The 24,183-nt window shown below is 39.6% G+C and overlaps 3 protein-coding genes across 3 annotated transcripts in view; 1 reads left to right on the top strand and 2 right to left on the bottom strand.

Annotated features, from left to right (window-relative positions):
- Window positions 1-8,670, top strand: part of FAM162A (family with sequence similarity 162 member A) — a 30,289-nt gene extending 21,619 nt beyond the window's left edge. The window contains exons 3-5 of the mRNA XM_016199930.2: window positions 1,607-1,715; window positions 5,457-5,565; window positions 7,582-8,670. Coding sequence (XP_016055416.1) covers window positions 1,607-1,715; window positions 5,457-5,565; window positions 7,582-7,674 — 311 coding nt within the window. The 3' untranslated portion in view covers window positions 7,675-8,670. The remainder of the gene's footprint in view (window positions 1-1,606; window positions 1,716-5,456; window positions 5,566-7,581) is intronic.
- Window positions 8,049-10,917, bottom strand: WDR5B (WD repeat domain 5B). The gene is made up of 2 exons (XM_016200156.2): window positions 10,783-10,917; window positions 8,049-10,422 (listed from the first exon to the last, which is right to left on the bottom strand). Exon 2 carries the CDS (start codon window positions 10,347-10,349, stop codon window positions 9,363-9,365), a length of 987 nt encoding a protein of 328 aa, XP_016055642.2. The 5' UTR covers window positions 10,350-10,422; window positions 10,783-10,917; the 3' UTR covers window positions 8,049-9,362.
- Window positions 10,918-16,879: 5,962 nt separating this feature from the next.
- Window positions 16,880-24,183, bottom strand: part of KPNA1 (karyopherin subunit alpha 1) — a 56,798-nt gene continuing 49,494 nt past the window's right edge. Inside the window, exons 13-14 of the mRNA XM_016199931.2 lie at window positions 21,621-21,799; window positions 16,880-20,236 (exon numbers count right to left, since the gene is read on the bottom strand). Coding sequence (XP_016055417.1) covers window positions 20,049-20,236; window positions 21,621-21,799 — 367 coding nt within the window. The 3' untranslated portion in view covers window positions 16,880-20,048. The remainder of the gene's footprint in view (window positions 20,237-21,620; window positions 21,800-24,183) is intronic.

Here is a 24,183-nt window from a genome sequence, read left to right on the forward strand (position 1 = left end):
AAATTGTACTACCATTGGCTGTGCTCACAGGTATCAATTATTTCTTCATTTTCCTCATTTGTCGTTTTTATTTCTTGCCTCAAAGATTAGACTGTCACTTTTTGTTGGAGAATAGAGGCACCAAAGTAAATAGTAGTCTAGAATATATGTTTTAAGGAGCCCCAAAGATGAACCAAGTCAAGAAATGATGTTTTGGGCAAAATATAACCTGGGCTAAGCTCTGGCTTGGGCATTAACTTCAGCCATGTGTAGTCCTGTCCCTCACTCAAACCCTTCTCACTGTCACCACTACAGGAAGAAGGCGTATAATTTATAAACTGTAGGGTCCTGGGAACTATTTGCTTGTTGCTTCTTCCTGGGAGTACACTTGGGTCAGGCAGGTCTTGGTGAGTAAAAAGGAACCATCCTCAAAATATATTTATCAAGAGCTTAAAAATGTTTATACCTTTTGACCTGGTGTTTCACTTCTGGATACCTATCCTAAGGCATAATCCCTACATGTGGGAAAAGCTTTGAGTGTAAAGATGTTTCCACTTTTTATATGAAATATATGAAATAGGAAAATGAGAAGTAAATCTAAATGTCAAATAATCTGGGAATGATCAATTATTGTCAGATCCACTTGATGAGATTATGCAGCTGTTGGAAATGGTGCTTATAAATACCATGTACTAGCATGAAAGTGTTATAATGTTAATGAGCAAAGCAGGATAAAAAACTTTATATTGTGTGTAGCACAAGCATCATACAGATGTAAGTGACACATACATAGATACTTATGGGGATAAGATGAAGGAAACACACCAAAATAAAAATAGAGGAATTTTGCTGCAACAAAAGAATTAGGGATGGTTTTTATCTTTTTCTTTTTTCACATCTCTACTCTTTGAATTGTCTATAATGGGTATATAGTACTTAAAATGAGAAGAAAAATACTCTAGTGAGAGTTGTGCCAAGTGCTAGAAGTTCTAGATAAAACTACAACGGCACTGTTTCTATACTTCTAAACTTCTTTTCTCACCTTGGTTCTTGGGATGTTTTTCCTATTGACTTTCCTGTTCTTCTGCTGTTGGCTTCTGCTTAAGTGAAAGGAACAGCATAAACTAAGATATGCAGGTGGGAGTGACTGTGACACGCAGGTAACAGTCAAGGAGAAGGTCCGTCTGTAAGAAAGGTGTAGGCAGTATGTGGATTTGGATGAGATTGTCTCCAAGGTCCCTTCTAACCTTGACATTCTGTGATTCCCTAACCTTTTCTGCTCCTTCTCTTCAATGACTTCACCTTTCTGTAAAAGACTCCCTCTTCCAGTTTGTGGGTTTGTCCCTTTCTTATTCGTCCTCTTTGGCCATTCCAAAGAGGCCATTCCCCTGCTGCCTCTTTCTCCTGTCCCCTTTCTTGGGCCATGCCCAAGGCTCAGCCCTTGGCCTTCTTCTCTTCCTCACCCTCGCTGATGGTTGTCTGTACTCCAGACTTAGTAATGAAACCTACTCAGGTGATATAAATTTAGACCCAGTAGCTCTAAAATGGCACAAGTACCATTTTTTTGTTGCTAAATTTGAGTCGTAATCTCACATAAGTGAGCTACCTCGCCTTGTTTTTCTCGTAGACACTTACAGCCACAGGGTGCCATTGCACAGACCCACGGACTGGGAGAGGAAGATCCTGATATGGTCGGGTCGCTTCAAAAAGGAAGATGAGATCCCAGAGACTGTCTCGTGAGTGCTGAACCTAGGGTTGTAAGCAGCTATTGTTTCTCACTGATCTGTTTTAAAGGAAAAGCAGTTCCTCTGAGTCTAACTATTTCAAACCTTTCAACCAAATTTTAAAACAGTTTTCACTTTTCTAAATGTTTCCTCTTTATCAAGTACCTGGTATAAAAACAGGGCTAGACAGTCTGTCTTATCGTTGATATGTCATGTAGTGCCTAGTGAATAGCATACTCTGAAGTCAACTGAATTGATTTCTCCTAGCTACAGAAATGTGACTGAACAGTGATGTTCACTCTTTTTAGGTTCTTGTAATCTGGGTGTATGAGTTAGGTACCAGTGACAATAACTATATTCTATACAATTCACTCAAGTGTTCAGACATAGGCATAAAAATATTTAAAAGCAACATATTCTCTCTCTGGGATCCAGGAAAGAGTGCCTCCTGCCACCAGCTTCCTTAACCCAGCTCTGGCTGAGATCTTGGGACTTTTTCAGAGTCTATAGATGATGAGTAGAGATTCCTCTAACCCAGGGTTTCTCAGCCTCAGCACTGTTGACATTTTGGACCAGATAATTTTTGTTGCTGGGGTCTATCTTGTACATAGGATGTTTAGCAGCATCCCTGGCCTCTTCACCCCATATATGCCAATAGCACTCATTAATGACAATCAAAAATGTCTCCAGCCAGCTGGCGTGGCTCAGCAGTTGAGCATCAATCTATGATCCAGAAGATCAAGGTTCAATTCCCGGTCAGGGCACATGCCTGGGTTTCGGGCTCAATCCCCAGTAGGGGGCGTGCAGGAGGCAGCCGATCAATGATTCTTTCATCATTGATGTTTCCCTCTCTTTCTCTCCCTCTCCCTTCCTCTCTCTGAAATCAATACTTTTTTTTTTTTTTTTAATGTCTCTGGACATTGACAAATTTCCCTCCATAGGGCAAAATCACCCCCAGTGGAGAACCACTGCTCCACTGATTGGTTTGCATCTTGGCCAACAGAGATTCTGAGAAATAGATGCCATCTCCCCTGTGGGGTATCATCCTCTTCAGAGACCAGAACTTGCGACAAAGCTCCTAGATGTTCCCTTCTGGCAAGAAAACTATTCCTGCACCTTCTGGTTTCTGGTTTCAAGTCATGATTGCAAAAGATCTAGGCTCATTCAGGGTATCTTTTTCCAGGAAGATAACTAGTATTTGCCTTCTGTTTACAACAGCTTTAAAAAAAGAGTCCTTTTGCTTACATGTCAAATTAAGTAGCATATTCTTTTCAGCAGGAAAAATCAGGAAAAATTATTTCAGCGGGAGAGCCCTGGCCTTCTTTGCTCAAGTGACAGTGTACTCTCCTGGGAAATATCAGTGACATCAATTTCTTGCCTGTCCCAATTTCTTCCTAAAAATCTTAGCAGAAAACAAGCTGGTATATACCCATGGCCCTAATAGGTGCTCTATAGACTTTGCTGTGGAACACCTTCTTTAGTTTGCCTTGTAGGTGATTTCCAGATCGCTTAGATGTAAACTGTATCACTTTTCATGAAGATCACAGCACTTCAGGTGGAAATATCAGTTTACATAAAATATTGTCAATATGGGTAGTTTGTGGTTGGTGGGATCTTAGATGCTCTTAATAGAGCAACTCACTGTCCTGAGCAGTTGTCCCTGGTTCCTCCTACCTACAGGCCCAACTTCAATGCCTGGAGAACTCTGTGCACATTGCCGCCTCTCTGGGCCCCAGGTCTTACATCACAGTAGATATGTTTTCAGGGTGCTGCTCCTACCACCTGCAGCATCTCAAATCCTGTGCTTCCTTCCAAGTTTTTTTTTAAAGATTTTGTTGTTGTTGATTTTTAGAGAGAAAGGGAGAGGGGCAGAGAGAGAAACATTAATCGGTTGCTTCCTGCATGCCCCCTAGCAGGTATCAAACCCGAAACCTGGGCATGTTCCCTGACTGGAAATAGAACCAGCTACCTTTTCGTATGTGGGTTGATGCCCAACCAAGCCACAATGGACAGGGCCCAAGCATTTTTTATTTTTTAAAAATATATCTTTATTGATTTCAGAGAGAGGAAAGGAGAGGGAGAGAGAGAGATAGAAACATCAGTGATGAGAGAGTCATTGATTGGCTGCCTCCTGCACGCCCCCAACTGGGGATTGAGCCTGCAACCCGGGCATGTGCCCTGACCGGGAATCGAACCCCGATTGCCTGGATCCTAGGTCGATGCTCAACCACTGAGCCACGCCTGGTTGGGCCCCAAGCATTTTTTAAAATAGGTTTTTATTGATTTCAGAGAGAGAGGAAGGGAGAGGGGGAGAGAAACATGGATGAGAAAGAAACATTAACATCAATTGACTGCCTCCTGCACACCCCCCACTAGGGATCGAGCCTGCAACCTGGGCATGTGCCCTGACCATGAATTGAACCTGCAAACTCTTAGTGCATAGGTCGACGTTCAACCACTGAGCAACACTAGCTGGGCAGGGCCCAAGCATTTTAAAAGTATTTTAAGTCCCTTGATTTCAAATGTAATATGTGTTAAAAATCTGGGAGGCAGGGAGAAAGTTAGCACTTCAATCCCATCATCTAGAGCAGAAGTAGGGAACGTCTGGGCCCACAGGACATATATGGCCTGTGAAATCACTTAGTCTGGCCCTGCCAAGGCAACTGCAGGTGGGACTCAAAATTCAATACGTCTAGGAGCTTTTTTTTATAGCTAATTTTTGATAATTTTGTATGGTCCTTGAATGATGTTATTAATATCCAGTTGGCCCTTGGCAGAAAAAAGATTCCATACCGTGATATAGAGGTAATCATTTCCTATTTATACCCCACTGAACAGCCCAGTTCTCTATCCTGGGCCCATTGGGACTCCACATGCCCTGCCCTAAAGCTATACCAGACACTCAGGTAATAGAACTTCAACCCACTGCCCACCTGCAGAATCACCAAGGTGGAAGGGCCTTTTCTTTCTTGTTTGGCCTCTCAGCTTTCACACAAGAATTATAATCCAACCCTCAACTTTCTGTTAAGGCACATGGGTCTGTATTCAGTGGACAGGTTAGAAGAGGTATTGTGAAAGAACTAAAGTTCACTGTCACTCAATTTCAGTAAAACATTAAAGATAAACATTAAGGGATTATTGCTTAAAGGGTCTTTCTGCTGATCCAGATATTCCTAAATCTATCCTGGTTAAAGGCAGAGAACAGAAAGCTGGATATAAAATCACATTAACTCTCTCCTGTGTTTGTTTTCTTCTGAATTGTGCTTCGTGTTAAAACTTATGAGGCTCATTATAGTATCCATTGTCAGGATGTTGTTCAGATAATCATTATATCATATAATATCCTCTTGAGAACCTCAAGGAGAAACAACTACTGGTTTTACTTTTAACACTGGCTACTAATGTGAAACTTGAGAGCCAAAATCAGGGCCCATCATAGAAAGCTTATGTGCCTTACCTTTTTTGGGGGTTGGGGGGAGAGAGGACTTTGTTCCTTGCTTCACTTCCTGCCTTACACTTTCTTCTCCTTTTTTTCTACTTTAAATCTGTGCTTACTGTATTTTATATATGAATATAAAGTGAGTTGTGAAAATACCCCATCCTCCCTTAAGTCCTACAAGATTTCTAGGCCCCACCTCCTTTTTTATATTTATAGGGCACCACTCTGCTTCTGACTTGTGGCTCACGGAGCTTTATATCCTGCTGGCAACTTCAGAAAGTTAACTTCCACTCACAATCTTTTTGTATTACTAGGTTTGAGATGCTTGATGCTGCCAAGAACAAGATGCGGGTGAAGATCAGCTATGTAATGATTGCCCTAACAGTGGCAGGGTGCATCTTGATGGTGATTGAGGGCAAGAAGGTGAGAGTGGACTTCCTCTCTCTGTTTTCCACAAAGGACCTAGAAGAAATTAGGGATTGACCCTCATATTTATTCTCTGAGGAGGCTACTTTCTACGCAAGAAATTATCAAAAAGAAAAAAAGATATAGTAGGGCCAAACCTAGGATAACATGCCTGGGGATAAACAGCAAATCCTAACCTTGGCAAGGGGAAGGACTAAGTTAGTTTTGTGTAAAATAAAAAGTATTTAGTAATCCACAGATGTCATAAATAATGTGAAAAAGAAATATGAACCAGCAAATTTAATGGTAGCTCCAGGCATGGCTATAAAGCACTCTTAGTACATGGGCTTATTTATCTTCATTCTATCTGCTTTAATCTTGGTGAGCAGTCTTATCACTGTTCTCTACTTCAGGCTCAGCCAAGCTGAGCCATATATCTAAAGGCCATAGTTCCTAAGTGGTACATAGGAATGCAAGCCCAGAAATCTTTAACATAGATAATAATAGCTGTCAATAATTGAATACGTACGGTCCTCCGAGTACTGTTATTATCTCATTTGAACCTCACAAGACTGCAAGATAGGTACATTAGGACTTCATTTCTAGCTGAGGAAATACCGCTTAGAAAGCTTTAGTAACTTGCCCAAGGTCATACATCTCCTTGATGGCAGGGCCAGTTTGAACCTAGACCTAACTGAGGTGATAGTATAATTGCTCCCACTTACTGAGTGCTTATTTTATAGCAGGCACTGTTAAACTCATTTAATTACCTCAGTAACCCTAATAACCTAAGAGGTAGATTCTCTTGTTATCTGTGTTTTATAAAAGAACACAAAGCTTAAAAGATGTTAATTTCTCCAAAGTCACATAGCTAATAAGTGGCAAGATAGAAATTTAGAGCCAAGTTTGCAAGTTACCAAACTTCATACTGCACTATCTTATGATTAAAATAGTTTTATATGCAGCAGCACTGGTCAAATTCTTATTTTACAACCATGTCTAATTCTGTGTATCAGTTTCCCTGTGGAAAGAGATGTCTTGTATCTATTATCAGATATTAAAAAGGGTTTTCTACAAACCCAGTGGTAACTGGCCTCCTTATCCTAAGAGCCTAGAGTAAAAGGAAATGAACTTCCAGCTCTCAGTCTTGGGATGGAAAATACTGACCATGTAGCCTGACCTTATGGGAGCATGAAGGGCAGTGTGCAGACCTGGGTGACAGCTTTTTTCCCACCCCACTCCAGTTTTTCTTCTGTCTGCCTTTTTGACCCCACATGCTTAGTTCTCAGATTGAAATCTGCAGAAGCATATGAACAGGAGATAGGGTTTTCTAGAATTCTTTACATGTGAAATTACACAGATATAAGAAAATACTATCTTATAGAGTGCTGGTGTCACTTATTTGGTACAAAAATTTTGAAACTGCTCTGTTAATATAAGCTTCACATATAATGTAACAGGTCACAGGGAGGGAAGCAAGGAAAGAGGATGGTTGCCTCTCTCCCACTGCCATTTGCTGTCAAAGGGTGGAGCAGTAGGACAGATGCTGCTGGAAGTCATCGATGGTAGTATTAGGTAAAGTCTGGGATCCCCAAAGCTCAATGTTTTCGGTAAAAAAGGAGCAAGGAGCTAGAAGGGTATGAAAGTATGCAAATAAGTTGGAGAAGAAAAAATGGTTGCAACAAAGAAAAGTAAAAGAAAAAAGGGATAAAAATGGAAATGAGAAGGTATTTAATACTAAAGGGAGGAAAAAGGGAAAGAAGGGAATAAATTATAAGAGAAAACAGAGAAGAAAAGAGACTAGAAGACTTAAAGAATGAGGCCAGAGAGGAAGAGAAGTGCTTGAATGGATGGACTGCTGTTCTGTGAAGCATCAGAGGAAGAAGTCACACAGAGGGGACTGCTGTGCCCAGTGTGCATGCAGCAGACCATTCCATTCCTGTACTGCCCTCGTTAATCTGCTGACATCAGTAGAAGATAATGACATCGTTTCCAAACAGGCATAATTACTTGTTCAAATTTGTTTCATTTTAGGCTGCCAAAAGACATGAGTCTTTAACAAGCCTGAACTTAGAAAAGAAAGCTCGTCTGAGAGAGGAAGCAGCGATGAAGGCCAAAGCAGAGTAGCAGAGGACTCCATGTTGGCTGGCTTTGAAAATCCAGGAATGTGTCATCAACAAGCCTGTATGAAAAAGAATGTTGGTATGAGGATCCATTTCATAAAAGAATGGTTTGTGCAAACATACCATTTCCCTGTTTTTGCTCTAGAGGTACAAATAAATTTTCTTAACTGACTTGTCTAATTTCATGGCTTTGGTCCAAGTTAAATGCAGACTCTCAGCTTTTTTGATAAAATGAAAGAAATGAAAAATGAGACAACTTATTTCAACTTTAATATTAACTGTTTTTTAGAGTCAGGTTCTGTATCTTACTTTAATTCCCATTACCAAAATGACTTCTCCCCAGAAGCCAAAATGGCTTTTCTGCATTTCTCTCTCTCTCTTCTTTGTATTCATTTCTGGAGAGAGAAGGAAGGCCAGCTGAGTACACTGCCCAAGTGCAACTTAAAGAGCTGACCTCAAGTGCCATGGTTCTTCTCAGAGCCCTAGAAAGCAGACTGACTACACTTTGCCATTCTGGGGTGTGCTGGCAGACAGAGCTTTTAGGAGCACAGTCCTTGAAAATGTCCTGGCAAGGTGATGAGAGTGATCTGGCCACAGGTTTCTGAGGACTTTGAAATCCAAGCATCATGGAGTTGCTTGGGGCCAGCAGTCACCTCCTCTGCTCCATGGCTTAGAATTCCCAACTGGTCCTGGTCCTGCTGCCTTTACACTAAACTCAATTATGAAAGTCTATCAAATGCATTTTCTTATTAGTGTTGAAAGATAAACATTTGCATCTGGTATGTATCTCACTTTGGGATGCCAAGTTGTCTCATATTTAGGTGTGGATACTGGTTTCTGTTTTAAGTATTTCATTTATTCTCTCACAAATAATAGTGGGTGACAAGTCCTCACAGCCATCTTAACCTGCTAGGTCTCCTAAGAGGGTTATAACAGATTAAAAAGCAGTAATTGCAGCTGTTTGGGAACTTGGTTTAATAAAATACTCAGTAAAATGTAACATACCAGTCTACCTATAGCTTCATAATCTGATGTTAATGTCTGTCTATATACTTTATTTTAGAGTAATAGCTTCTTTTTAGATACCAAATTCCATACCAAATTCTTTGATTTTTATCACTTGAAAATTTATTATCAAAAAGCATCATTTCTTATACATTTTAGCAGATTAGTTATTTATTATTTGGGAACACCTATGTTATATCTTACCTAAACTAATGTTTTAAATATGGGTAAATTTTAATGTACTTCTTTTAAAAATAAGTAATCTTGCCCGGCGGGCGAGGCTCAGTGGTTGAGCATCGACCGACATCTGATCCAGGTGACCTCAGTCTGATTTCCAGTCAGGGCACATGCCTGAGTTGCGGGCTCCATCTCCAGTAGGGGGCATGCAGGAGGCAGCCAATCAATGACTCTCATCATTGATGTTTTTATCTCTCTCTTTCCCTTCCTCTCTCTGAAATCAATAAACATATTTAAAAAAAAAAAAGATTAAAAGTCAGAAGCCATGGGTTCTAGACTTGCTTTTCCAACTGTCTTGCTTTGTAAATTTAGGTTATAGGTTTAAAAATCTTACATAATTCAAGACAATGTTAAAAAGAAATACAAAACCATGCCAAAATTAAGAGAGACCATCTTTTAAAATATCTAACTTTTTGCCAAGTTGGCTCTACTACTTGATTCCTAAAGGGTTTAGTAGTTACTCATCCACAGTTTAATTGTTCTGTCATTTCCTAATGCTGCTGATGCAATGATGTTTTCTGTAGGGTGACAAGCTGCTGAGATTACGACATCTGTATGGCCTTGTAATTTCTGTACAATCTCTTTAGTCTGAAGGTTCCAAATGTAAACCAGGTTATCCTCCGAACCAGACACAATCCACTTTCCACCAGTAACTGAAAAATTGGCAAATATGCAGTATTTCTCATTCTTATGACCAGTGTATGTCTTCAGGCATCTGCCTCTGCTGTAATCCCATAGTTTAAGAGTATTATCCAAAGTTGCAATGAGAATATATTTACCATTTGGAGAAAATTTTACAAAAGAGACAGGAGGGTTATCATCATCAACAAGTGTTTTTAAACACTGACCTGATGCAGCATCCCAGATTCTACAGACACCATCGTAGCTACCTGACACTATCAAGGACCCACTACAATTAAAATGAACAGCAGAAACTGGGTCAGAATGAGCAGACAAAGTCTTGAGGCACTTTCCAGTTTTCACCTCCCATATTTTCACACTCTCATCAAAAGATCCTGAAATTATGAGGTTGGATGGTGGATTGAAATTACAGCAAAACACATAATTACTGTGCCCCTTCAGCGTTTTCAAACATTTTCCAGATCTCACATCCCAGATCTTTAGAGTTTTATCATCTGAGGCAGAAACAAGACGACTGGAATCTGATGACCAGTCAACATCTGATATTTCCAGACTATGACCATAAAGTGTTTTCTCATATTTTCCATCATAGGCTCCCCAAATTATAATTACTTTATCAGCAGAAGAACTTGCTAGCCATTCTCCGTTAGGACTGAACTTAACCGAGGATACTGCCTCCGTATGTCCCACGAGAGTACTTCTGAGAGCATAGTTTGGTTTTTCAGACACGCCTTTGCTCGGATTGGCTGCTGAGGTGAGGGCCGACTCCGCTTTGGCGTCTGACTCTGTTGCCATGGCTCTGAAGCTCCAAGTCACCAGGTTGGCTAGGCGTCCGGCCCTGAAGCTGGCAGTCCGGTATTCTGACTTTCTGCCCAGCAAAATGAAGATTAAAACATTAGACTACCAGACTAAAAAATAAATGGTCTTTAATGATTATAATTTCTGGATCGTCTTTAAACTACGATAATCACTGATTCAGCAGCATGGCTTGGACCACTTCAGTTTTTTCTCGCTCCCCTCTGTAAACAAGTACTTGAGAAATACTAGTAAAAGGGTCCCATGCGCTGTCGGCAAGTAGGGTATTAATGTTGAGTATTCTGCGAACGTACACAGCCGTCCAAAGCTGCGCGGCGGCGGGGAGGCGGCAAACTCTACAAAATCTCCCACCGCCCCTCCCCCAATTGCGACAGATTTGAGAACACTGAGCAACCCTACCAGTCTGACATACTTTAGGCACTTGAGTATGAGTGCAGCACCGCTTTAAACAGAAGATTTCAGAAGCTAAGAGGAAATCTGCGTAGACACCGGTACTTGAGTCCCGGGCCAGCCGGCTACGTTCGGCAGATACAAACTGGTCCTCGCCGCCAGGTCAGTTGTTTAGACAGCGGGCGTGACACCGAGCGCATGCGCAGAGGAAGCCCCCCCTACTTCTGCGTGAAGTGACCAATGGGGATAGGCCTTCGTGCGCTTGCGCAAAAAAGCCGGGTTCCCTTCCGGTCTTCTTCGCCCCTGCCTTCCTCACGGAAGCACGCTAAGCAGCCTTAGCCCGGGAGGAAGGTGAACGAGAATGTACCACAGCTGACTGGCCAGCAGTGACTACGTAACGCACACATTTGTTTCCTTTTGTAAACCGTGTCACAAGAAAGGACTGCATTTTCCCCTGCCCGTAGCCTCAGGGTTAAGCCTACATTTGGGACGGGAGCTGCCCAGACGGGCACATCTTGGAAATGCAGCTGCGGTGGTCGGCCCACCCAGAGCCGGTGACCACGGTGAGCTCCTTCGCGGGTGGCTTTGGTTCTGCTCCCTTCTCCTTGTGGTGCAGAGCTTGGGGGCGTGTACAGCAAGGCTGCAAATAGGCAGGAGGAGCAGCGACTTCTGGTTTTCAAGTGTTCTTTAAAAGCCCTGGCCGGGGACCTCAGTTGGTTAGAGCGCCAAGGTTACAGACACACCCCGTCAGGGCACTTGAGGGTCAGCTAATGAAAGCATGAAGTGGAACAAATGGATGTTTTTCTCTCTCCCTCCTCTTCCTCCTCCTCTCCCCCTCCATCCCCCTCCCTCTCTCCCTCTTTCTCTAAAAACAATAAAAAGAATAAATAATAACGTATTCCCTAAACGTTTAGGGAAGGCAGAAGAATGTGTTAGGGGCCTCTAAAGGCCAGCGCATGCACATGGTCGTGCTGGGGAAACCGAGTAAACGTCGTTTTAGCCCCTCTTTACGGTTTAAGCTTCCAAGGAAAATTAAGACAAGTTCAGATCTGCATAGGTGCTTGAGACAGAAAAGAACAAAGTAGTTGGTGGAATGGGGCGAGGAATGTGTAAGGTTGCTCATAATTAGGCGTTAGAGAGCTTACCCTAGTTTTAAGAAATGAGTAATGGACTTGAAGGTGTTAAACTGTACATGTTTTTCAGGTGTCACTGACTCTCTTTAAAACAAAAATAGGTTTACCAACAAATTGGTAGTTTCTCCAATCCTCTAATTGCCCAATAAAGAGTGCCTGAGTAAGTGTTCTGTTTTAAAAGATTTTCCCCAGAGCCGAGCTCCCCGCCTGCTTTCTGTCGGTCAGTAATTAAAACATGCCCTGGTCGGGGTGCTCCGTGGTCAGCGCCTCCGCCCTTGGCCTGAAGGGGCCCGGTTGGTGCCTGCGGGAGGCAGCCAACCGATGTCTCTCTCAATGTTTCTCTCTCTTCTTTCTCTCCACCCTCCCTTCCACTCTCTCTGAAAAGCAATGAAAAAATATCCTCAGGTGAGGATTAAAAAAAGAAAAACCATTTAGAAATAAAGGGTTTCCAACCATGTAAGGGATAATCTCAAGTCTTGCCTTTATAAGGTACAACAGCACAATTAGATCACCTATAATCATCAACTATAGGAAAAACCTCATTACTTTAAGACCCTACTACTTTAGTTTGGAATTTATACAGAAATTGCACAAATGCTTTAGTCTTAGCTAGTGCAAATCAATGAGAGAAACACAATGAGGGGGTGCTGGGAATGGGAAGAGCATTTTTTAAATGGTTTGGAGCTTCCATTTATACACGACTCTTCTTAGATAACATGGACCTCCCTCCCCTCTGTAACATTTTTAAAAGACAAAGCTTTTTCACTGTACTGTATCTTAAAGTTCAATTCTGATTAAACTCTGCCTCCTCCCTCTCCTATCCTCCCATTAGCCTGGATTAGTGTGACTTTTTACTGGGAAATTTAGAATCACTCTACATTCTGCAACAATTGAAATCACTTCCATTTTAATTAACTCATTAAATTTAAAAGCACTTCAGAAAGCAAAGTGTAGGCTTCGTTTCAAAAAATTTAAGCAAATCTACTTTTCCAGTAACTGTTCTACACACTAGGAGGGTAGAGAAAGAAAATTAGGCAAGGTAAACATATAACATGAGGACTAGGGTGGGTTGTTGATGCAGGAGTGTAGTCCACTAGAAATACCACAATCATGAGGGAAAGGAGGCACACAAGATGTGTTGACAGGACTATCCAGAAAAATAATTTTCGTTTTCCTAGAACTTGATTGAAAAAATTTTAGTACCAAAATCAATCTCTTGATAAAAATGTTTCAATTGATTTTAGACGGAGAGGGAGAAACATCAATGTGAGAAACATTGATTGGTTGCCTCCCATGCCCGAGCCCACAACTCGAGTATGTGTCCTGACTAGAAATTGAACCAGTGACCTTTTGGTGTATGGGACTACCTTCAACCATCTGAGCCCCACAGGCCAGGGTACTTAATTTATTGATTTGAGAGAGGAGAGAGAGGGAGGGGGAGGGGGGAGAGGGAGAGATTGAGATTGTTCCACTTATTTATGCATCCATTGGTTGTTTTGTGTACGTGCCCTGACTAGGGATTGAAGCCCCAATGTTGTTGGCATATGGAGATGATGCTCCAACCAACTGAGCTACCCGGTCAGGGCCTATGGTTGTTTTTTAATAAAAAGAAATTTTTTTCGGTATGTGTTTCAGACCTAAACATTGTCTGGGAGTGATTTCCAACATTCGGGGCCATCTTGACTGACTTGCTTTGTAGTAGTAACTCTGATGACCAAATCCGGTCCTCAAAAATCAAGCTTAATAGAACTGTGTACATATCCAGTTGTTTTAGACCACCAGCAATTTAAACATATGAAAATCTACTTGGGCTTAAATATGGGCTGGCCATGTAACTTACCAAACCTTAGACTTTCTTAAAGTGAAAGGAGGCACTAAAATAATTAACAGGTGTTAATTGATCCAAAAACTGGGACTGCCCCCAACAAACCAGTACAGCCACTGCTGACTTCTCAAGAGGACTCTCCTCATAATCACAACTTAATCTGGCAAAGTTCTACACTCCTTTTATGGCATTTTACACCCCAGCCTGCCAAGATCTCTCTCAAACCTGGTACTGTTCTCTCCCCACCACAGTGGTCGTCTGGGTTTCTACTTTCTCCTTCCCCATCACTCTACTAAGTAATGCTGGGCCCAAGTGGTTTAGGTAAGGAAGTGACCCATATTGTGGACACACACTGCTGGACTTCATTGGCTTCCTCAGGTTAAATGGGTATAGAAAAGAAATTTAAAGAGTACCTTTATTCTTTGGGAAAAAATTCAATGTCACAGAAATGACTTTTTTTTTTTTTTTTTTAACATATCTTTATTGATTTCAGAGAGAGGAAAGGAGAGGGAGAGAGAGAGAAACATCAATGATGAGTCATTGATCAAGCCCGCAACCCGGGCATGTGCCCTGACTGGGAATCGAACCCTGATCGCCTGGATCCCAGGTCGACGCTCAACCGCTGAGCCACACCCAGCCTGGGGCAGAAATTACTTTTTTTCTAAAACAAGACTTTTTCAAAATGGCAAATGAAATAGGGGCAACAATCATCTAAGCTGGCTACAGTAAACTTATAAACCCAACAATTTTGTACTATAGACGAGTGTAGTCTGCAGGAAATAAGGCTGTGTTTTGCTTTAAGATTTTCTTTTGTTTTCAGAAAAAAATAGGTGGTCAGTGGAATCTCTCAAAAATAGTAGAGAAGCAATCATGTAATGAGGAAATACACCATCTTTCTGTTTCTACTGATCTGTCAAACTGGAGGAATGGATAATGTTCTCATGCACCAATACATATTTGTAAAAATAAGAAAACCCTATTTAATAGTCTAAGGCAACCACCAACTTCCACATCAGTTGGATATAATTGGCCAAGTTTTTAACCTTACACTGTGCCAGAAGACTGGTGAACCATTTTTAGTATATATAAACAAATGGGGTTGATTTTATATTAGCCATCCTATCCTGTAAAATATACCCATTAATTTCTCTCTGAAGGCATAGGTTGTTTTTATATAACCAACCTCTGCTATGACAATGTTTGCTTTTGTAAACTTCAGGTCAAATCATGTTTCCTGAAAGGTTAAAAAACACATTTTAAGACAATAGCTTTAGGAGTTGTTAATCCTAATTTCAAACAGCAGCATAAATTCCTTTGAACTTTTTTGTAACCAACTACCCTTTACTAATATCACATAGATACATTTTCCTTCACTTAGTATTTATTGAAGGTCTAATAGGTGCAAGGCACTCACCCATGGCCTGACATACTGCATTCAAGCACAAAGAATCATTAGAGCCATTCCAAAGTATAAGAACACTTTGAAAAAGGGCATAGAGTGGTTAAAATGATGAGGTAAGTGGAACATACTCAACAGCATACATTAAAAGGTGATCTTTTTGACACTCCTTGGGACGATATTCCTTTAGGAAGTCAGCTGTGTTAAATTCACATCCATGGATGGCACCGCTTTCTAAGGCAGGACTCTTCATTCCAAAGCCTTTCATTCTATGTCTATACCTTCTACTTGTGAGTTTGTTGAATGGAAATATGCTCTGAGTTTAGCAGCCACTATGCTTAGTTAACTCAAAATCAATTATTTGTGTATTATTTTAAAATTTGTTTATTGGTGGAGCCATACACAATTTTAGCACCACAGAAGGGGAAAGATGTTTGGGCCGAGAGGGTCTACACACAATATGTAACCTTAAAGTAAGTTATACCTGATTTAGTCACTTGAAGGGTGCTGTTGCTGAGGAAGATTCAGAAAGAATGGCCCACCAAAAAAAGCTGGCCCAGCTGTGGCGGCTAAGTCTAGCTCTGGGAGTTCCCGGCACAGAACACCTCCACCGTGACTGCTGCTTGCTTTGACATAAAACCTGCAAGACTCTTCCCCATCTTTGGATTGACAGTATCTAACGGTTGTGATCTCAGGCAAAGTAAATCCTCCTAAGTCTTGATTTTGTCACCTAGAGCATAGCGACAACTAGCCACCTCAAAAAGCAGCTGGAGGATTAAATGAGAACAAGTGAAAGCCCTCAGCCAAGGACTGGGAACGAAACAGGGGCTAAAATAGTTCTCTTTATCTGACCCGTAAGGAAACACACTGGGACTTGTCTCCCCTTAGTTGAAAACAGGATGGAACTTCAGTTAACCCTTAATGCTTTCTTCTTACTCCAAACTTCCAGATACATTTATATCCAGAAGCAATTTGATGTTAAAATTAGCATTTAATATTTGTTTCACTTGATCACATTATTCTAATGCCCTGATACCCACTGTTACTGCCTATCCTTTCTGACATTAAAACACAGAATATTCCTCATGTTGGACTAGATTTGCTGTACTTGTTAGTGCTACGCCTGGCATTTAATTACTTTTATATATAACTTTTGATAAGGTAGGCCAAATATTTCCTTACTGGATATATATATCTGCTCGCCTCACAATAGAATAAAACGGCTTTGTTAATTTCAGATGGCAAAAAATTCAGATGAGACTCCCATGTGTAGGGACACCTATCACTGCAAATGAGCAAAATCTGGAATGTAGGAAGTAGCATATAGCTTATATGAAAAACAAACAATGCCCCTTTCTAAAAGTAGACCTCTTTTCTTTACTGGACATCACCCTTAGACATCACAATTTTCTAACACACAGTGTATGGCAAACATAGGTTTCCAGTTGTTCATATGGAAAATACAATAAAACAATACTGTCTCCCATACTCACAACTGTAAACCGACTTCTAAACGGCCATGACTTATCTATTAATAATAAATGTTCACAAAACTAGTCAGCAAGAAAAAAAAATCCTTCAACCCGAGGTAAACCTTCATAATACAATCCCAAATTAGGGGATTAAATAACTAAAATATTTATTTAACACTAGAGAAGTAAATTCAAAGTTGCCTGTGGATAGCCATGTACAACAAAGGATTTAGGTGGGGAAGTTTGGTTTATAAAATATACTATTTTCTTAGGCAAAATCAGCAACAATCTGGGATAATTCAGATTTATTACGGGATAATTGTCAATGTTTACATCTGTGATGAAAATGACCCAGTTTTATTTGGCAGATGGAAGAAACAATCCTAGGGTAATCTAGTTTTCAATAGTAGTACAGCTGACAAAGGTAACTACTTAGTGACAAGAATACGAACTAATGTGTTTCACGGAAAACTCCATCTCCTAAATCTCACCATTCTGCACATCTATCATCTTTACCTTTCCCAATATCTCCCAATATAATTATATCTACCTTCTGGTCCTTCGGATACAAGGTGCCTTTACTCCCAAATCTTCTCAATGCTTTTCCCCCACTGAAGTTCTCATCATGAAGACTATACCTGAAAGTCTGAAGGAGAAAAAAAGGGGGCAGAGGGAATCAAGCCACTTTCCCCCTCCTCCGTATATAAAACCAGTTTTCCTGTGTTGAAATTAACATGCTTTTGTAATGAGTAACAGCTTAGTGATAGGGTATATTCAATATATTGAAAATAAATTAATAGAACCTGCCAGGCACAGAACTAAAAATAGGACTTATAGTTACCTTCTGAAATGTCATTTCTATTACCAAAAAAAGGCTTTCTCAGTTCTAATAGTTATGCTGGATTTAACTTTTGGTCAATTCCAATTTTTATATTTTAAAAAAAAATTCTATTCTAAAAAAAATTTAGCTCCTATCTCATGACTCATGAACTTCTAGGACAGGAGCAAGATAAATTCCTCTGTTTTAAACAGAAAATAGACCACATCAGTTGAGTGGACCGTTTTAATTCATTCATTCATTGAGACACCTGCAATTGCTAGCAAAAATTTCCAACGTATGCTATTCTAACTTGGAGAAACAACTTTGTGTGCTTTATATTTTTTCCATTCAAATTGGTTTATCAACATGAACTGAAAATTATTAAAATTATCCAACAGAAGGTACATAAATTTAAACATCCTAGAGAAATGACGTTACCAGTAATTTACAATTTTAAAAAACTCAGCCACAAAAAAAATTCAAAGCTAAAAACAAGATTTTTACTATGAATCAGTGCTTCTATTAACCTTCTGAAAGAAGTTATATTTTAATGTGATGTCAAGGCAACATTGAAAGTTTTTCTTTAAATTAACCACCTAACTTGTCCCTAAAATTACAAAGAATCAAAGTCTTTTACAGGTCAAGTGCAGTAAACTAAAATGTCCTTTGAGCACAAAGCAGCACTAGATAAAGTAACAGTTATAAATGAGAGTTGACTAGTTTTGCAGTGACTGTTCCATCAATGATGGACAGACATCAGACGGTATCCATCCAGAGCACAGACAAGACTACAGGCTAGATGCGAAGGCTGTGTCATAGGCTTGGCTGAAATGTCCTTTGTTTTTATCTTTCTACTTTAAATGAAGTGGATTTTTTAAAAGTCTAAATCAGGTCATATAAGTTGACTGCTTAAATGACAACATGATGAGGTACGAAAGCTCTGAATATCCCTAACATTCAGCAGGATTTACCAGAGATGTATAATAGTTTGTCAGGGGAACTTGCAAATAAACGTTACACTTTGGGGTTAAAATTCTAGAAGAGAACAGGGTTAAAGAGTATTAAAAGGGTATTCTCTAAAACAGAAATGAGTAACTTTTCCTTCAGAATTCATTCTGAACAGCACATCAACAAATATAAATCTCCAATAGTGTGTCCCAACATTGAGTCAAGATGGCCAACTAGCACCGAGAAGTCGTATGTTCAGTTGCAGTTCTCTTGGCAATTAAGCTATTTTTTCGTTCCAGTCCAAGCACAAATGAAGATCACTGAAGACAGTACTGGAAGCGCCTTTTGCAGGTACATATTGCAGTCATCATGAAATGAGTCAGAAGGTAGAAACTTTATTTCATGACAGGGGAGGGCAACTTGGCTGGGCAATACCAGCTAGTAGGAGATGAAATGATCAGGGGATAAAGAGGTTGTAAGAAAAAGATCACTGCCCTTACTTGGGTTAAACAGGTCATGTTGAGAAGATAGCTATTTGTTCAAGGTAAGGATGCTACATTAAAGGGATCATATGGGCAGCATGAATACATTAAAATCAAGCTGCACCCAGTAAGAAAAAAAAGTCCCTAAGTAACCTTTAAAAGTATGTGTTCTCTGCCAGTCACAGAGGGGAAAAGCACCTAGGGTGAACTCCAATTTAATGAGGACCTTATCAGGACCACAAAGCCTGAAACATCTGTTTAAATGCAGAAACACAGCCTCTAATCACACTGGTTAAGTTTGGGAAAATTGGAGGGGGTCTTTTGTTTGCTTTTTGTTTTGCTATTGAATTACAGAATATGGTTTCGATTACTAAGGATTCTAAATCAATCTTCAACCAGCATTAGAATTTAACCACTTTTAAATCCTAAGACACAGAAGACCAAAGAGAAGCAACAGCCACACAAATTAATATGTGCCCCTCTGCTTTCTGCTCTAAGGAAATCTTCAAACCAGTATCACATTTGAAAATCAAAGTATTAATTCTTCAGCATTCCTGACAACTAGAAAGCACATTCACTGAAGGCTGAAGGTGAGAGAGCAGATGGTTTAACTTTAATATCTGTGAAGAATGGCGCCAACAGAGGAAAGAAAACCATCCAATCTCAGTAAGAATTAATGCAATTTGGCTAGAAAAAGCCACCAGGTAATCCAAGGGTTCACTGTGGAAGAACTCATGAAAAGTACTCTGAAGTATACACAACAGGTCTAAATATCTCCCTTGTTGCAAGTAGTTGTGTGAAATTCAAGATAAAGTTTTAGTCTTATCTTTTTAATGTCAGTATTTTTTCCCACTTAAAAGGGAATGAGGAGTCCTCTTTTTTCCGCCAAAAAAACAAAAACAGAGCCACATTAATATGTGTATATTCCCGTGACTCTTATAATATAGACGTGCGGATCTCCAAAGCCTAGGGATTTTCCTTAAGAGTGGGCTGTTCTGGTTACTCTTTTCTTAGAAGGGTATTCCACCACAGAGAGCCAGAGGTTTTCCAGATGTGTGTAAGAGAGCAGGTGCGCAAGGCAAGCAAATGAGCGCAAACAGTATTATGGAAAACATTTGAGAAGTCAGCTCCATGAGGACTGTGGGCTCCACAAGAGGACGAGACTGGGTAGCCTGGTCTGACACAGGAACATGAAAGCAGTGAATTGCCTCAAAGCTGGAAGCCTTCCATAGGAGCCTCACACTGCTGGAAGATGTACTGCTGCTGGCTAAGGTCAACCTGGGGTGCAATGCTGCTGTCCTCATCCTCGGTACCGAAGTAATGCTCAATAAGATCAAAGGCCTTCTGGTAGATCTCCTGGTTTTCATGACTCTGTAAGAACTCAATTTTATCCAGACCTAGAATACAGAATAAAGGAAAATCTGTTGTTTATCTGTAGGAAATTCCAATGAAGCAATGTCTCCTTCCTTGAGGTAAAGACTCTTTTCTCCACTTTTATCTCATATGAATTCTGTATAGCACAGAAAGTATTGTTGGGGATTACATCTGAATGCTAGTACAGTATTACAAACTGATACCTTAAACCCATATGCAAGCAACAGCCAGTCCCCAGAAACAGCAATTTCTGTAACAGTCAGCACATCATCCAGTGCCGAGGGCCAGTCGCATTATAGTTCCTTCCTACTGGACAGTACCTATGGCCTAATGAATTCTTGGCTCTAGTTCTATCTACCTAGGCTCTGAGATATCCAGTATCATTTCAATGAATGTGTAATATCCTTAACTCAGTCAGAATCTGTTTCTACTGCCTAAACTTAAAAGACTAGAACAATTAGCCAACATATTTCCTTTAAGTGCAAGCCCATCTGAGCTAGGCTTTCTTTTAGTTGCATCCATAAGCAGTCTGGCAGCTATAACAATACCGGAAATAAATATTAACATTGCTCAAAGGTAAAAATATATATTCATTTTAATATCCATATTAAAATATATATAAATTTAAAAAGTAACAATAGTTATCTCTGTGGAGAAAGACCTCTGGATAAAAACCATTTTTCTTTTTTATATATTTCAAAATCCCTTACACTAAGTAGGTATATTTATATAATCATGTTTTTTAAAAATAAATTGTTAAAATCATTTAGAAAACAATTCTGAATTAGCTGATAAATTTGAAAACTGAATGTACCCCCCATGACTCCTAATTCTAATTTCAGGAATAAACCCCAGAACATTGGTTTTTAACCCAGGCTATGCATTAAAATCACTCAGGGAACTTAAAAGGTTAAAGTACCTTGGTAAACTGATGATTAAGAATACAATTTAGACTGAGATTTAGAAGAATGAGGAAACCAAGTGACTCTTTAAGATGAAATTCTTAGAAACCTTTAAAGTCAGGAACTCTTTAGGAACACAGAAAGCTAGGGGGTGCAATGTAAAATCAGAACTCTCAATCTTACAAGAGAAAGGGAGTCAGGCGTCACCTAGAGTAGATATGGATGCTACTGAGACGCAGACGGACAAGGAAGAGCACCCACAGGAAAAGCAGTCAGGGAACTGCGAAGATCCTAAGAGGCCAGTGTAAAACTAGCTAAAGTGAAGGGTACTCAATTCTCTTCATATTTACGATACATTTTCTTTTCCAGTTCTACATACTAAACATTATCATTCGTAAGAGAACAATTTTTTGTATGCGTTTGCTGATGACAGATATGGACAGGCCAGAAAAGCAAAGAGAAAAAGAAAATAATTTCAGGACATCTGATCAATACTCTATCTTACCATAAGCTTCTTCAATCAAAGCGCAGTAAGGATTAATGCCAGTGCCGTTTCTTTTGGCTTCTTGTTCTCCAAGCCTCAGGATATTTTCCAAGCCATTTAGGGCAACCTGCACAATCTTAGAGTCCATGACTGTGAGGAGATCACAGAGTGGCTTGATACAACCCAGTTCTACGAGGTACCTAAATTAAGAAAAAGAATGATTTAGTCAAACAAAGCTTTTAATTCAATAAAACTTATTAGGTTGGTGGAAAGGTCATCTTCAACCTGACTAGAGATAAAAATAGGCACCCATACAAGCTACACCTTATCACACAAAAAACACACAAAGAAATGAAAACCAGTTCTCTAGCAGTCAGTTCCATTCTTTTTTCCTTCCACAATTATTGGACTCCAGGAATACTCTCTTTCTTTGAATATGAGCAACTCATAAAATAGAGTAATTTTGATTCATTTCATCTTTGCTTCTATAGGTAACTGCACCTCTGAAACATGACACACCTACTGCAAAAGTCAGCACAACACAATAGGCCCAAGGGCCATTCTATTTTGTACAAAAAGCTCTTAAAAATTAAAATAAGAAATCAACTCAACGTAAAAAATGGGCAAATGATTTGAACGTACACCCCACCAAAGATATACTAATGGCAAATAAGCATATGAAAAGATGCTCAATATCATATACAGAGTATCCCAAGTCTCCCCAAAAATGTATATAAACTCTGAGTAATTATAAAGGCAGTGTTTGTTAAAATACATTTTTCAAAATGTAATAGAATCAGCTGTTAAAGTTAGTATACATTTTTTGGGACACTCTGTGTCATTACTGGACTGCAAATTAAAACAACAATGATACTACATACCTACTGAAATGAATAAAACCCAAAACACTGACAATAGCAAATCCTGGCAAGGACGTGGAAGAGAAACTCATTTTTTTGTCGGTGGGAATGCAAATTAGGATAAACCACTTTGGAAGACAGCTTGTCAATTTTTTACAAAGCTTTCTATACAATCCCAGCAATCGTACTCCTAAATATTTACCCACCTGAGATAAAAACTTATGTCCATACAAAAACCTATACACCAATATTTACAACAGTTTTATTCATAACTGCCAAAAACTGAAAGCAACCAAGATGTCCTTCAATAGGTGAAATGGATAAATAGTAGTCCACCCAGACAATGGAGCATTATTCAGCAATAAAAAGAAAAATAAATGAGCAATCAAGCCATGAAAAAACATGAAGTAACCTTAAGCGCGTATTACTATGTGAAAGAAGCTGGTGTAACAAGACTCCACACTATGATTCCAAATATATGACATTCTGGAAAAGGTAAAATTTTTGTAAGGACAACAGAAATAGTAGTGGTTGCCAGAGATTTCAAGGGTGGGAGTAGATGAATAGGTGAAGCAGAGGGGATTTTTAGGGCAGTGAATTATTCTGTATGACACAATGGTGGAAACATGACATGCATTCATCAAAACCTGTGGAATTGTACAACAGAAAGAGTGATCCTTAATATAAACTATGAACTTTAGTTAATAATGTATCACTAGTAGTTCATTAACTCTAAAAAATGTAACCACACTATGAGAGATGTTAATAGAGGAAATTGTGCAGGTGATGAAGGTATATAGCAGGGGTGGGGAACCTTTTTTCTGCCAACAGCCACTTGGATATTTATAACATCATTCATGGGCCATTCAAAATTACCAACTTAAAAATTAGCTATGAAAAAAGCTCCTAGATTTATTGAATTTTGGGTCCTGCCTGCAGTTGCCTTGGCAAGGCCAGACCACATGATTTCAGGGGCCGAATATGGCCCCCACCCGTTATAATAGGAACTCTACTCTGTACTACTATCTCAATTTCTCTATAAATCTAAAAACATTGTAAAAAAAGTCTTAATTTTTTTAAGAAGTAGTTTTATGTCTTATTTAGCATTATTATTTACTTAGGAGTAAATGTAACAATATTGTGCCTAATTTTATTTAAATACTTTCTGACAATTAAAACTACATTGCTATGAACAGAATAGGTCAGTTATCTAGCCTTAAAGCCATTGCTGACCATTTCCCCTTCCTTTGTACCAATTTTTAGTGAACCTTTTCTTCAACATACCTATATAATTCTTGTTATTTTTCTTTTTATCCCTCTGTTTTGTTGATGTTCCACTAATTTATGCATTTACTGGCTGATTCTTGTATATGCCCTGATTGGGGACTGAACCCACAACCTTGGTGTATGGGAACGTGGCTCTAACCAACTGAGCTACCTGGCCAGGGCTCTCATTATTTTTCTTAAAAACAAACACCAAGCCTCTTTTATAATTGTCAATATGTGTTGTTGCAAATTTAGAAAACACAAAAAGCACTGAGAAAGATAAAAAGTACCCAGAGACAACCACCACTATTACATTCACGCTGTGCTATTTACAAGCTGGATGACTTTGGGAAAGTTATTTGAGTTGTCTGTGCCTCAGTTTCCTCAACTGGAAAAATCTGGGAACCACAGATTCATTATGTCACAAAACCACAGCAAAATTTTATAGTGGCTGATTA

This window comes from Miniopterus natalensis, chromosome 6 (genome assembly GCF_054644295.1).
Source record: "Miniopterus natalensis isolate mMinNat1 chromosome 6, mMinNat1.hap1, whole genome shotgun sequence".
Taxonomy (NCBI): Eukaryota; Metazoa; Chordata; class Mammalia; order Chiroptera; family Miniopteridae; genus Miniopterus; species Miniopterus natalensis.

What these genes read in the sequence shown, in the direction of transcription:
- WDR5B (XM_016200156.2), bottom strand. Translation starts at nt 10,349, where the DNA reads ATGGCAACAGAGTCAGACGCCAAAGCGGAGTCGGCCCTCACCTCAGCA.